A 15,160-nucleotide genomic window follows, 5' to 3' on the forward strand; every position below is an offset into this window, starting at 1 on the left:
TGAGTGTGTGTGTGTGTGTGTGTGTGTGTGTGTGTGTGTGTGTGTGTGTGTGTGTGTGTGTGTGTGTGTGTGTGTGTGTGTGTGTGTGTGTGTGTGTGTGTGTGTGTGTGTGTGTTGGCCTGCTGCCTCAGCACTGAGACGTAAACACACACATCCAGAGGCAGACATAAACATTCATTTACTAGAGTCTGTGTCTGTGTGTGTGTGTGTGTGTGTGTGTGTGTGTGTGTGGCGCAATGCTGCTGGACTCAGACTCAGACTCAGCGTTAGCCTCGTAGCCTCGTAGACTCGTAGCCTCGTAGATCAAACTTCTGCTTTTTGCAAACAAGCCAGAGCCTCTTGGAGCAGATGGCCTGGATCTTAAACAACTCTATTCCAGACTTTTATTTTCTTGAATATCCACCACTTTATTTTCCCATGATCCATTGCATCACACCACAACGGAAGTGGGTTTTAGTAGCATTCTAGCGAGCGGCTAACTGGTAGCGTTAGCCACCGGTGTAGGTACCAAATGTGGGGGCTCTGGGCTGCCAAAACCGTTTTGACTAAATCTGATGTTTGTTAAGTCTATAAAACGAATTATTGAACAAACATTACTATTTCTGTGTGCACGTTTTTGTAATTAGTCATGGTTATCGTAGTTGTTAGCTTAGCTGCTGCTGACAGCTAACAGCAGCAGCTAAGCTAACAGCAGGACGTCAGCTGTTAAAACCCTCCCGTTGTGGGACACCACATGAAACTACTCCAGTTAGCTCAGTCATGTTAGAACTAGGATATCCGCTGGAGAAAATATTTTATTCATGAGCCGTTTATTGAGTTATTGTTTATTGACACTGCTAACGGCTAACAGCTAACAGCTAACGGTTAGCCCAGCTAACGCTAATCTAAAATCTGGTTTGGTTCAGTCCGGTTCAGTCCGGTTCAGTCTGGTCCAGTCTGGTTCAGACCGGTTCTCACCTCTAGACACTGAACATTCAAACACACTTGTGTAAAATATGGAAACAGAGAGAGAAACTGATGGAGGAAAACAAGGAGCATGCATGAACGAACAAATTCACTCACACACGCACACACACACACACACACAGACAGACACACACACACACACACACACACACACACACACACACACTAACACAGACACACACACACACACAGCAAAGTGCAGAAAGTAACAAAGACACACCATCAGTCAGCAGGTATGTCAGGAATCCTGCAGCCGAGCCAAGTCACATCCACACTCCACAAAATTACCCCTATTAAGGACTCAGACACACACACACACACACACACACACACACACACACACACACACCTACACACACACACACACACACACACACACACACACACACACACACACACACACACACACACACACACACACACACACAGAGCTTTATTTATATAACCTACATACAGAAAATAGTGAAAGTGAAAAAGTGAAGCAGGACAGAAATGGGTTTGTCTTTGCACAGTATTTAATGACGTCATATTTCATCGACTTCCTGCAGCAACAACGATGAAAACGTTCCTCTATGATCTGGTTTTACATTATTGAACACCTGTATACAAGCTGCACCAGCTAAATGTTAAAAGAAAACACATATATAGGCCGCACTTGAATCTAAGCGTCAGGTTTTCATGTTGTAACAGGAGATATTTCCACAGAGAGACAGTAGGGAACTGTGTTACGCTCCTCTCCTCCATGTGCATCTGTTCACAACGAAGCCGGTGAAAAATCAATAAATGGAGCGGTGGATAACGTTACATAACATATACGATGTTACGGCGTGTGTGTGTGTTTGTGTGTGTAGTCTTAACCGTCATGAACAAGAGATTACGGGTTACAGAGCGCGTTTGTGTCGCAGTGTGCAGAGACAAAAAGTACAATATACTAACCTACAAACTTATTTCATTTTTCTAATCAGTCATTATGAATCATCATCCTGGCCTGGTATGTTTTTTAGAATAACTGGTGTTGAAAATTAGCACTTGTGCTTAACACACCCAAGCAAAGCATCTGTTCTGTCCACTGGAACAGTCTCCATGTATCTGTGACGTCCATATCAAATAAATAAACACAACATAACATTTTTATCCATCTATAGTTTTTAATCTGAAATGGAACCAGATGCAGCTACAAGTGCAGCCTGGGGTTGATTGGTTTGATATTGATATGGTTTGATTTGATATTCAAAGCTTGGGGCGAGCCCGAGCTCCGTGTGTGTGTGTGTGTGTGTGTGTGTGTGAGTCTCAGACGTTTGATTGACGGATGACAGATCCAATATCAGTGGCTGGTGAATCGTAGCAACGTGACGTATAATCCGTGCGCCTGCGTTATCCACTGGGGGAAAAAACTACCACACTTTCATCCCAGATTTACTCAAAAATAGAATTTTGCACAAAGTTTGTTCTACATCGTCTGATAGATGAGTTATTACACTGATGTTATGACCCAGAGTGGAATCAAATTCTGTTTTATTTTCTGTACAGCTTTAATAAAGCAGAAAGCAGCTGATTGCCCTCATCAACCCCTGCTAACATTTCCATATTCCGCACATTCTGTGACAAACTGTAAACTGTTTTCTTGTCTGTAACAACATCTCTGTCCCGTCTGTCCGTCCTGGGTGAGGGATCCCTCCTCTGTTGCTCACCCTGAGGTTTCTCCTGTTTTTCCCTGTTAAAAGGGTTTTCCATGGAGTTTTTCCTCAGTCGATGTGAGGGTCTAAGGACAGAGGATGTTGCTACGATGCCATGTAAAGCCCTTTGAGACAAACTGTTTGTAAAAACGGGCTATACAAATAAAATTGCCTTGCCTTGCCTTGCCTGATTGGCTGTTACCTGTGAATCTGCGCTGCAGCTCCTGGATGAGCTGCTGTTGCTGGGGCAGCAGGGGGCCGGGGGGGCCGGGGGGCCCCTGGGGGCCCGGAGGCCCCGGAGGTCCTGGGAGACCGTGCTGCAGAGAGGAAAGACATGGGGACAGACGTCACCTTCTGCAGCCAGACGGAGGAGATCCATCCGCCGCTGGAAGAAAGTAGTCCCTGACCAGCAGCTGAGCCTGAGCCAGTCGTACTGACGAGTTTGTTTACATGGGAAAACTTTCTCCATCAGATTAAAGACTTGATGGATTGGAAAATGTTTTATATGTGCACAAAATCAAATATTCTGATCCTCTAATTTCCTTAAAGGGATAGTTCACCTAAAATTCAAATGTCACTCATGATCTCCTCCCCCTCATGTGGACTAAGGGCTGGGAGAAGTTTCAGAGTCCTCCGTGGCTTCTCTGAGTTACAGGGGGTCTCGGCGTAGCAGTGCATGTCCATATGACGGTTGCTAATGGATACCAACTGTCTTCGTAACAAAAAGACACACCAAAAAACATCCAAATACCGTCAAATTTGGACGAACTGGGAAGAGAAGCTTCCACTACAAAACAAGCTTAAAGGAGCATTATCGCAAATACAGCAGTAATAGCATAAAACAAGCTGAAATACGCCAACAGTATAGTGTCCGTGGGGCAAATGCAGCATTTGTCTTTGTTATGATCCAAGCCGGCCCGGCGCTTGCTGCGTTCAATTACACTCGGAACTCGCAAATCCGACCTCCGAACCGGAAAAATGCAACAGTAAATTGTAATGTAGCAGTGTCAGGCTGCTTACAGTCACTGAATCGTCCCACTGCGGTCTGCACGTCACACCAACGATCATACATTTGTAGGAGGAAGTTGCAGTTGCTGTTGTTGTCGTTGTCGTGGTTGTGCGCGACGTAGAGCTGCCGCTTCCAGTAGCGAGTTTTCTTTTTCCCGCGATTGCACGTTCATTCAGCCTGGTGAGGGAGGAGGAGGGGAGAGGAGGGGGGAGGAGGGAGGAGGAGGGGGAGAAGGGGAGGACTAAACGAGGCTGCTCTCTCTCTGACAGCTGCCCACTTGTTTATATCTGATAAGCTCCGCCTGGCTCCATCTAGTGGCCGAATTAAGAATTTGGATTTGCGATAATGCTCCTTTAAAATATAGACTTATTTAATTTTTTTCGGGACAATTTCTCATGTCGGGGCTTCAATACAAGAGGGACATTACATACGAGCAGCATGGAGGTATCTGGATGTTTTTTGGTGTGTCTTTTTGTTATGAAGACAGTTGGTATCCATTTGCAACCGTCATATGGACATGCACTGCTACGCCGAGACCCCCTGTAACTCAGAGAAGCCACGGAGGACTCTGAAACTTCTCCCAGCCCTTAGTCCACATGAGGGGGAGGAGGAGATAATGAGTTGAGCAATTTCAATTTTGGGTGAACTATCCCTTTAAAACAACCACAGAAGTAAACAAACCAGCATGTTGAGGGTTGCAGGGGGAAGGAGCTAACCACTGCGGTTTAATCTCTCACAACAGGCAGGAGAACAAAACACCACGACACACACACAGGAAACAGCCCTTCAAAATAAAACAGGAACTAAAACACAGAGGACGTGACACTAAATAACACGCACTGCAAAAACTCTACATCTTTCTAAGGATATGTGTCTTATTTCTTGTCCAAATGTCTCATTTCTAGTCAAAACTAATCTCTTTCCACTTAAAATAAGTGAAAATTAGTTTGAAACAAGTGAAAATGATCTAAAAACAAGTTCATTTTTAAGTGATGAGTCTTATTTTAAGTGGAAAGAGATTAGTTTTGACTAGAAATAAGACAAATATTCTTGGAAAGATTTGGAGTTTTTGCAGTGTATCCAGTTAAAAGCTCCGTACAGGGGCTTTAACGCTGTCTAGGCCAGGTGTGTGTGTGTGTGTGTGTGTGTGTGTGTGTGTGTGTGTGTGTGTGTGTGTGTGTGTGTGTGTGTGTGTGTGTGTGTGTGTGTGTGTGTGTGTGTGTGTGTGTGTGTGTGTGTGTGTGTGTGTGTGTGTGTGTGTGTGTGTGTGTGTGGGACCTTGGAGGTTCTCCTGGAGCCTCTGGTTCTGCGGTTGTCCCCCTTGTTGGAGTTCCTCCTGAAGACGAGCCAGGAGCTGAGAGGAGACACTCTGGAGAGGTCAGAGGTCGTCGGCTCCTAGACACACACACACACACACACCCCATTAGCTTTAGCCACGCAGCAGCAGCAGCAGCAGCAGCAGCAGCAGCAGCTTTTCTTCCTGGGGTCTTTTCATCGTAATAAATGACAAATACAAACCATTAACACACAACACATTAATACATAAAAACTAAAATACATACAGAAAACACATACTCAATACATACACACACAAAACACAACATCCAAGACAAACACTTATATATACACAACATATATTACCCGCTCCTACATTGAATCACTACACAACAAGGATACCAGGACCCAATTTACAGATATAGGCTACTAATGGTCAAAATTGTGATCAAAATAATAATAATCTCTTAGTTTCATTTTAAAACTACCTGTTTATTTGTTGTGTAACATAATTCAGAAGTAAAGGGCATTCCACTCCTTCATAGCTCTATATAATACTCTACCTTGAGAGAGTGCCCTGGGTAAAATAAAAAGTGACCTTTGACCTCAGGGTCTGATGATGATGTAACCGCCCAGTAGACTTGTAGGTCTTGGTCTCAACTTCACTTATTTGTGGTCTCGGTCTTGTCTCGGTCTCAAAGGGATTTGTACTCTACAACATCCAGACAGCCATGCTTTTTATTTGGATTTCATTATTTATTTGCCTCCTTCAACTGGGACCAATCACATGCATTTTGTGACACAGACGCGTTGGCGCTCGTCCTCTCAGAAGAGCAAAACATGGTGGAACTAGTTGGGTTTCTTTGGTCTCGTTCTCGGTCTTGAGCTCAACTGGTCTTATGCTGCGTTCACATGGAGTCCGGTAAACGGCAGATGCCGCTGGACGGAACGGTAAAAACAAACAAACTGTCGGACGGCACGGCACGACGGCAAGACGCTTCTTTATAAGTCAAAGTGTAAGTTAGGCTTCTTCAAGGGTGTCTAACTGTAGAGCCTCAACAATAGGCTACAGATGGTGAATAAAAGCCAATATTTAATGGCAAACAGATACACTTTTTAAAAAGTTATTTTTACTTTTTACTAGCTTATTATTTCCATGTATCCTTTGTGTGAAAGGGAGCAACTGCTTAAAAAACAAAAATAAAGAACATTGGTCAGGAAAATAGGCCTACAAAAAAACCTCAGATGCTCATGTAATGTTATACATCCATATTTTCGGGGAATAAATTACACATAAGTGTGTGAAAGTAAAAGCCGTTTTTCCTTAGGCAATAACTGTACCATCGAGCTCTATCACTCATTAATCTGTTCATATGTCATGCATCAACATATTTTTGTCAGGTGACAGAGACAGACAGTAGAGAGGCTGAAGGAGATGGAGAAGGAGAGACCAGAGGAGGTAGAGGAGGAGAGGCTAGAACAGAAGGCGGAGAGGCAGGAAGAGGTAGAGAAGGAGAAGCTGGATGAGGTAGAGAAAGAGGAGATGGAGGAGAGGCTGGAAATTCACAGGTGAGGTTAAATAATGATGGATGTGTTTAGTCATGATGATGCACAGTTGCACTTCAGTCAGAGTAACTGAGAACTCTTCTAAGTTGCCTTCTTTAAACTGCCGTCTTTCATTAGTTGCTCATTAGTTACCCTAGCTACATAACATGAAATTATGATTGCAAATGCAAAAAAACATCAACTTTCAGGAGCGATGCCTCGGAGCACTTTTGTGTCCCCACCAATGTCAAAATCAAACCTACTCCCTTGGCTATAAGAAGAGACTGCACTCTCTGTTCTTGGGGCACTACTCTGAACTGCTACCTGCCATGTAGTTCTGTGTTCTGTTCCCTTCTCTAGAGAATAAACTTGGGTGCATGCTACCACTCCTGTCTTGTTCTTTGACTCCCCACCAGCAGGACCAACATTTCCACGACAAGAGAATCAATCATCAGTTTAGAGGAGAAGAGCAGCAGAGACGTCCCTAATGGGGCTCCTACACTGCAAAAACTCTACATCTTACCAAGAATATTTGTCTTATTTCTAGTCAAAACAAATCTCATTCTACTTAAAATAAGACTCATCACATTAAAAAGTAGCTTGTTTTTAGACACTTTTTACTTCTTTCAAGCAGATTTTCACTTGAAATCATAGTAGATAATGGAGCAAGTTTTTCTTTCTTATTACAAACACAAAACCGCATGCAATCACAATATTAAATTCATAAATGCATTTCAGGACACTTTGGAGCTATGTATCTCACCTTTTTACTCTTTTATTCTTTTACTCTTTTGCTATGCAAAAGTCTATTGTGTGTTATTGTATTGTATTTTATGTGGTCTTATGCGTACTGTAAGTGGTGAAGCCAAAGACAAATTTCCACATTGTGGACAATAAAGATATTGAATTGAAAAACTTGCTTTCACTGGCAGATTTTTCTACTTATTTCAAGTGAAAATTAGTTTGAAACAAGTGAAAATGATCTAAAAACAAGTTCATTTTTAGGTGATGAGTCTTATTTTAAGTGGAAAGAGTTTAGTTTTTACTAGAAATGAGACATTTGGACAAGAAATAAGACAAATATTCTTGGAAAGATGTAGAGTTTTTGCAGTGTAATGGGGATCCTAATGGAGAAAAGAAAAGAAAGAGAGTTTAGAGGAGAAGAGCAGCAGGTGGTCGACGTCTCACCAGCATCTCAGCACTGACGTCCTCGTCCTCGTCCAGCAGCAGCTCCTCCTGACTCTGACTCTCCTCGCTCACCATGTCCTCAACGCTCCCCGCCGCCACCGCCACTGACATCATCATCATCATCATCATCATCATCATGGTCATGGTCAGCCGTTGCCGTGGCGACCCCGTCCTGGCCGGACAACAGCTGCCGCTCATTCTGGCTGCTGTTGTGTGGTGGAGAGTCGCTCAGCTACCGTGGCGTTCCCATTCCCATTCCCATGATGCACCTCCTCCTCTTCCTCCTCCTCCTCCTCTTCCTCTTCCTCTTCCTCCTCCTCTTCCTCTTACTCTTCCTCTTCCTCTTCCTCTTCTTCTCCCAGCTCTTCCTCTGCACCGGTTCAGTCTGGATCGGTCGTTGACTCGTTGCTCCAGCAGCAGCAGCTTCTTCTCCTCCTCTGCTCCTCCTCTCCGCTCTCTGCCGTTTATCAACCTTCCTCTTCTCTGACTCCTCCTCCTCTCCTTCAACTCCTCCTCCTCCTCCTCCCCCTCTCTCTCCCTCTGTCCTCCCTCTGTCTTTCTTCTCTCTATCTGTCTCTGCATCTGAAGCCGTCACTCCATCTGTCTTCAGTCTTTCCCTTCGTGTCTCCCCAGCGTCCGTCTGTCTCTCCTCCTCCGTTTTATCTCCTCTCCCATCGTTTGTCTTTCTTTACCTCCAGACTTTGTTTTTCTTCTCTTCTCTTCCCCCCCCTCCTCCTCCTCCTCCTCTTCCTCCTCCTCCCTTTTCTCCGCCTCCTCCTGCAGCTAAAATCAGAATTTGACTCTTTCCCTCCCTGAGGAGAAACTCTTGTTTTTTTATGTGAACTATATAAAGTTACGACCGGTGTCTTCTCCTCTTTCTTTCCCTTCATGTGTTTGTTCTTCACTTTGTTTCACACTCAGGAAGATTAAACACGACACTTCACTGACGAAACCTGCAGTCAGCCACTGGGTTTACTGCAGATGTGACTTTATTCCAGATGTGGGTTTATTCTAGATGTGAGTTTATTCCTTTATTCTCGATGTGAGTTTATTCCAGATGTGAGTTTATTATAAATGTGAGTTTATTCCTTTATTCTAGATGTGAGTTTATTCCTTTATTCTAGATGTGAGTTTATTCCAGATGTGAGTTTATTCCTTTATTATAGATGTGTGAGTTTATTCGTTTATTCTAGATGTGAGTTTATTCCTTTACTCTAGATGTGAGTTTATTCATTTATTCCAGATGTGAGTTTATTTAGATGTGAGTTTATTCCTTTATTCTAGATGTGAGTTTATTCCTTTACTCTAGATGTGAGTTTATTCATTTATTCCAGATGTGAGTTTATTTAGATGTGAGTTTATTCCTTTATTCTAGATGTGAGTTTATTCCTTTACTCTAGATGTGAGTTTATTCCAGATGTGAGTTTATTCTCTATGTGAGTTTATTCCAGATGTGAGTTTATTCCAGATGTAAGTTTATTCCAGATGTGAGTTTATTCTCTATGTGAGTTTATTCCAGATGTGAGTTTATTCCTTTATTCTGGATGTGAGTCCATTCCAGATGTGAGTTTATCCCAGATGTGAGTTTATTCTCTATGTGAGTTTATCCTAGATGTGAGTTTATTCCAGATGTGAGTTTATCCCAGATGTGAGTTTATTCTCTATGTGAGTTTATTCTAGATGTGAGTTTATTCTAGATGTGAGTTTATTCCTTTATTCTAGATGTGAGTTTATTCCAGATGTGAGTTTATTCCATTATTCTAGATGTGAGTTTATTCTCGATGTGAGTTTATTCCTTTATTATAGATGTGAGTTTATTCCTTTATTCTAGATGTGAGTTTATTCCTTTATTCTCGATGTGAGTTTATTCATTTATTCCAGATGTGAGTTTATTTAGATGTGAGTTTATTCCAGATGTGAGTTTATTCCTTTATTCCAGATGTGAATTTATTTAGATGTGAGTTTATTCCTTTATTTCAGATGTGAGTTTATTCTAGATGTGAGTTTATTCCTTTATTCTAGATGTGAGTTTATTCCTTTATTTCAGATGTGAGTTTATTCTAGATGTGAGTTTATTCCTTTATTCTAGATGTGAGTTTATTCCTTTATTTCAGATGTGAGTTTATTCTAGATGTGAGTTTATTCCTTTATTCTAGATGTGAGTTTATTCTGGATGTGAGTTTATTCCTTTATTCCAGATGTGAGTTTATTACTTTATTATAGATGTGAGTTTATTCCTTTATTCTCAATGTGAGTTTATTCCTTTATTCTAGATGTGAGTTTATTCTCGATGTGAGTTTATTCCTTTACTCTAGATGTGAGTTTATTCCTTTACTCTGGATGTGAGTTTATTCTAGATGTGAGTTTATTCCAGATGTGAGTTTATTCTCGATGTGAGTTTATTCCTTTATTCTAGATGTGAGTTTATTCTCGATGTGAGTTTATTCCTTTATTCTAGATGTGAGTTTATTCTCGATGTGAGTTTATTCCAGATGTGAGTTTATTCTCGATGTGTGTTTATTCTCTATGTGAGTTTATTCTCTATGTGAGTTTATTCCAGATGTGAGTTTATTCTCTATGTGAGTTTATTCCAGATGTGAGTTTATTCTCTATGTGAGTTTATTCCAGATGTGAGTTTATTCCTTTATTCTGGATGTGAGTTTATTCCAGATGTGAGTTTATTCCATTATTCTAGATGTGAGTTTATTCCATTATTCTCAATGTGAGTTTATTCCTTTATTCTAGATGTGAGTTTATTCCAGATTTGAGTTTATTCTAGATGTGAGTTTATTCCTTTATTCTAGATGTGAGTTTATTCTCGATGTGAGTTCATTCCTTTATTCTAGATGTGAGTTTATTCTCGATGTGAGTTTATTCCTTTATTCTAGATGTGAGTTTATTCCTTTATTCTCGATGTGAGTTTATTCCTTTATTCTAGATGTGAGTTTATTCTGGATGTGAGTTTATTCTGGATGTGAGTTTATTCCATTATTCTAGATGTGAGTTTATTCTCATTGTGAGTTTATTCCTTTATTCTCAATGTGAGTTTATTCTCGATGTGAGTTTATTCCTTTATTCCAGATGTGAATTTATTTAGATGTGAGTTTATTCCAGATGTGAGTTTATTCCTTTATTCTAGATGTGAGTTTATACCAGATGTGAGTTTATTCCTTTATTCTAGATGTGAGTTTATTTAGATGTGAGTTTATTCCTTTATTCCAGATGTGAGTTTATTCCTTTATTTCAGATGTGAGTTTAGTCCATATGTGAGTTTATTCTAGATGTGAGTTTATTCCTTTATTCCAGATGTGAGTTTATTCCTTTACTCTAGATGTGACTTTATTCCAGATGTGAGTTTATTCTCTATGTGAGTTTATTCTCTATGTGAGTTTATTCCAGATGTGAGTTTATTCTCTATGTGAGTTTATTCCAGATGTGAGTTTATTCCTTTATTCTGGATGTGAGTTTATTCCAGATGTGAGTTTATTCTCTATGTGAGTTTATTCCAGATGTGAGTTTATTCCTTTATTCTGGATGTGAGTCCATTCCAGATGTGAGTTTATCCCAGATGTGAGTTTATTCTCTATGTGAGTTTATCCTAGATGTGAGTTTATTCCAGATGTGAGTTTATCCCAGATGTGAGTTTATTCTCTATGTGAGTTTATTCTAGATGTGAGTTTATTCCTTTATTCTAGATGTGAGTTTATTCCAGATGTGAGTTTATTCCATTATTCTAGATGTGAGTTTATTCTCGATGTGAGTTTATTCCTTTATTATAGATGTGAGTTTATTCCTTTATTCTAGATGTGAGTTTATTCCTTTATTCTCGATGTGAGTTTATTCATTTATTCCAGATGTGAGTTTATTTAGATGTGAGTTTATTCCAGATGTGAGTTTATTCCTTTATTCCAGATGTGAATTTATTTAGATGTGAGTTTATTCCTTTATTTCAGATGTGAGTTTATTCTAGATGTGAGTTTATTCCTTTATTCTAGATGTGAGTTTATTCCTTTATTTCAGATGTGAGTTTATTCTAGATGTGAGTTTATTCCTTTATTCTAGATGTGAGTTTATTCCTTTATTTCAGATGTGAGTTTATTCTAGATGTGAGTTTATTCCTTTATTCTAGATGTGAGTTTATTCTGGATGTGAGTTTATTCCTTTATTCCAGATGTGAGTTTATTACTTTATTATAGATGTGAGTTTATTCCTTTATTCTCAATGTGAGTTTATTCCTTTATTCTAGATGTGAGTTTATTCTCGATGTGAGTTTATTCCTTTACTCTAGATGTGAGTTTATTCCTTTACTCTGGATGTGAGTTTATTCTAGATGTGAGTTTATTCCAGATGTGAGTTTATTCTCGATGTGAGTTTATTCCTTTATTCTAGATGTGAGTTTATTCTCGATGTGAGTTTATTCCTTTATTCTAGATGTGAGTTTATTCTCGATGTGAGTTTATTCCAGATGTGAGTTTATTCTCGATGTGTGTTTATTCTCTATGTGAGTTTATTCTCTATGTGAGTTTATTCCAGATGTGAGTTTATTCTCTATGTGAGTTTATTCCAGATGTGAGTTTATTCTCTATGTGAGTTTATTCCAGATGTGAGTTTATTCCTTTATTCTGGATGTGAGTTTATTCCAGATGTGAGTTTATTCCATTATTCTAGATGTGAGTTTATTCCATTATTCTCAATGTGAGTTTATTCCTTTATTCTAGATGTGAGTTTATTCCAGATTTGAGTTTATTCTAGATGTGAGTTTATTCCTTTATTCTAGATGTGAGTTTATTCTCGATGTGAGTTCATTCCTTTATTCTAGATGTGAGTTTATTCTCGATGTGAGTTTATTCCTTTATTCTAGATGTGAGTTTATTCCTTTATTCTCGATGTGAGTTTATTCCTTTATTCTAGATGTGAGTTTATTCTGGATGTGAGTTTATTCTGGATGTGAGTTTATTCCATTATTCTAGATGTGAGTTTATTCTCATTGTGAGTTTATTCCTTTATTCTCAATGTGAGTTTATTCTCGATGTGAGTTTATTCCTTTATTCCAGATGTGAATTTATTTAGATGTGAGTTTATTCCAGATGTGAGTTTATTCCTTTATTCTAGATGTGAGTTTATACCAGATGTGAGTTTATTCCTTTATTCTAGATGTGAGTTTATTTAGATGTGAGTTTATTCCTTTATTCCAGATGTGAGTTTATTCCTTTATTTCAGATGTGAGTTTAGTCCATATGTGAGTTTATTCTAGATGTGAGTTTATTCCTTTATTCCAGATGTGAGTTTATTCCTTTACTCTAGATGTGACTTTATTCCAGATGTGAGTTTATTCTCTATGTGAGTTTATTCTCTATGTGAGTTTATTCCAGATGTGAGTTTATTCTCTATGTGAGTTTATTCCAGATGTGAGTTTATTCCTTTATTCTGGATGTGAGTTTATTCCAGATGTGAGTTTATTCCAGATGTGAGTTTATTCTCTATGTGAGTTTATCCTAGATGTGAGTTTATTCCAGATGTGATTTTATTCCAGATGTGTGGGCGGGAGCCTGAACAAACCTCATCCAGACTCAGACACTCAACACCACAGGACGAGGACTAACGTCTGCTGGTCTAGATCCATCCGGTCTGGATCAATCCGGTCCAGGCTGCTGGTTCTGTCCCTCAGTGAACCCAGACCAGGACCTGTAACGTGACGATGAGTTCACTGACCTCAGTCCAGTGGGTCAGAACCTTTACAGTTTATATTGATGCAGTAAAACATTCCTTTGATCATTGATCGTGACAATAGCCATGTTTCCATCCAAAGTGATTCGAATCACTGGGAAATGTGCATTAAAATAAATTTGAATCCTGTGTGTTTCCATCTACGGACTTTGCACCTTCCCCCCCCCTGGACGGACTGACGGTCTGATTTGAACACATTAGCGCGATTTAGTGCATATGTTTATTACCGTCATAACGCGACCTGTCCGTGTGTGTGTGTGTGTGTGTGTGTGTGTGTGTGTGTGTGTGTGTGTGTGTGTGTGTGTGTGTGTGTGTGTGTGTGTGTGTGAGAGAGAGAGACTTTATTAATGATAAACTCTGGATGCGATGGTTGATAAGTTTGGTTTTTACTGAGGAGGAACTATGAAGAACTGTGCAGTAACATCATTATGAAGGTGTGTGGGGGCTTTTATTTTGCCGTGGCGGTGCAGAAACCCTGATGTTGTCTTGTGAGTGAACTGCAACACAGGAGCAGACGGGGTGAAAGTGGCTACGTCACTTAATTTGAATCATCAACCAAACCCGGCCATAGCAGCGTATTTCAGTTTGTGCGAATCAGGGGATTTTAATTAGAATCACGGCGTTTCCATCATCATTTTCCGATGCGATACATCTTGATGTGATTTTCTATTTATGGGTTTCTGATTGTAACAGAGTTTAGTTTGAAAACACATGTAGTAGTAGTGTGTCTGTCTTTATGAGGACTGAACTACAACAACAACAACTCTCCCTCACACACACAGACACACACTCACAGACACCGACACACACACCCTCCTCTACTCCCTCCCAGATAAGGGGGGTGTGGCCTCGCTCTGACAGGATGATGAAAGTTGGTTTGGTTGTTGGCGTCTCTGTTGAAACAGCAGCGACCGTTTCCTCTGAATCTGACTGAGGCTGATAGAGGCATGCACACACACACACCCCTCTCTCTCTCTCACACACACACACACACACACATATACACACACACACACAGAGACACAGAAACACACATCGTGGTATTAATAAATCACTCGTCAGTGAGTTCATGTCAGAAACCTGAAGGAGCTTCGACTCTAAACATGAACTCACTGTAGCTTAGTATAAATAACTCTGTGTGTGTGTGTGTGTGTGTGTGTGTGTGTGTGTGTGTGTGTGCGTGCGTGCGTGCGTGCGTGCGTGCGTGCGTGTGTGTGTGTGTGAGTCAATGTCCCAGACTCGGTGGCGCCCCCTGCAGCTGATCCAGGTCCAGAGAGCAGGAAACTGTGATGTCATGACAAACTAACCACACTTAAACACAAACATGAGGAAAATCAAAGACTAAATACACACACGTGCACGCGCACACACACTCTCACACACACACACACACACACACACACACACACACACACAGCAGGCTGTAGGTGGAACAGGTGAAGCAGCTCTAAGTCCTGCTAATAGGATCTGTCTGCACACACACACAGACACACACACACAGACACACACACACACACACGGTGTTTAAAGCCGAGCTGCTGAGGATCAGTCCAGTCCAGTCGTTGTGTTGGTTGTGTTGTTGAACAGAGCGTTATGGGATGGGACGACAGCGACTCGACAACCGCACAAAACACAACTGACCCCTGAGCACGGTAATGTGTGTCTGTGTGTGTGTGTGTGATAGAAAGAGACTGTAGTAGAACACAGTTGATTGTGTGATTGACCCTTTGTCAAGTCCCACCCTCCACGGTTACTGTTGCTAGGTTGAACAAAC

General features: G+C 40.6%; 2 protein-coding genes across 2 annotated transcripts in view; both read right to left on the bottom strand.

Annotated features, from left to right (window-relative positions):
• Positions 1-7,755, bottom strand: part of LOC311000808 (erythroferrone) — a 13,246-nt gene extending 5,491 nt beyond the window's left edge. The window contains exons 1-3 of the mRNA XM_083991655.1: positions 7,660-7,755; positions 4,930-5,046; positions 2,845-2,959 (exon numbers count right to left, since the gene is read on the bottom strand). Coding sequence (XP_083847781.1) covers positions 2,845-2,959; positions 4,930-5,046; positions 7,660-7,734 — 307 coding nt within the window. The 5' untranslated portion in view covers positions 7,735-7,755. The remainder of the gene's footprint in view (positions 1-2,844; positions 2,960-4,929; positions 5,047-7,659) is intronic.
• Positions 1-15,160, bottom strand: part of LOC311000809 (dual specificity protein phosphatase 18) — a 255,469-nt gene that overhangs the window by 175,223 nt on the left and 65,086 nt on the right. The gene's annotated exons all lie outside the window — the stretch shown is intronic.

The sequence above is a fragment of the Trachurus trachurus genome, assembly GCF_905171665.1.
Source record: "Trachurus trachurus genome assembly, chromosome: 17".
NCBI lineage: Eukaryota > Metazoa > Chordata > Actinopteri > Carangiformes > Carangidae > Trachurus > Trachurus trachurus.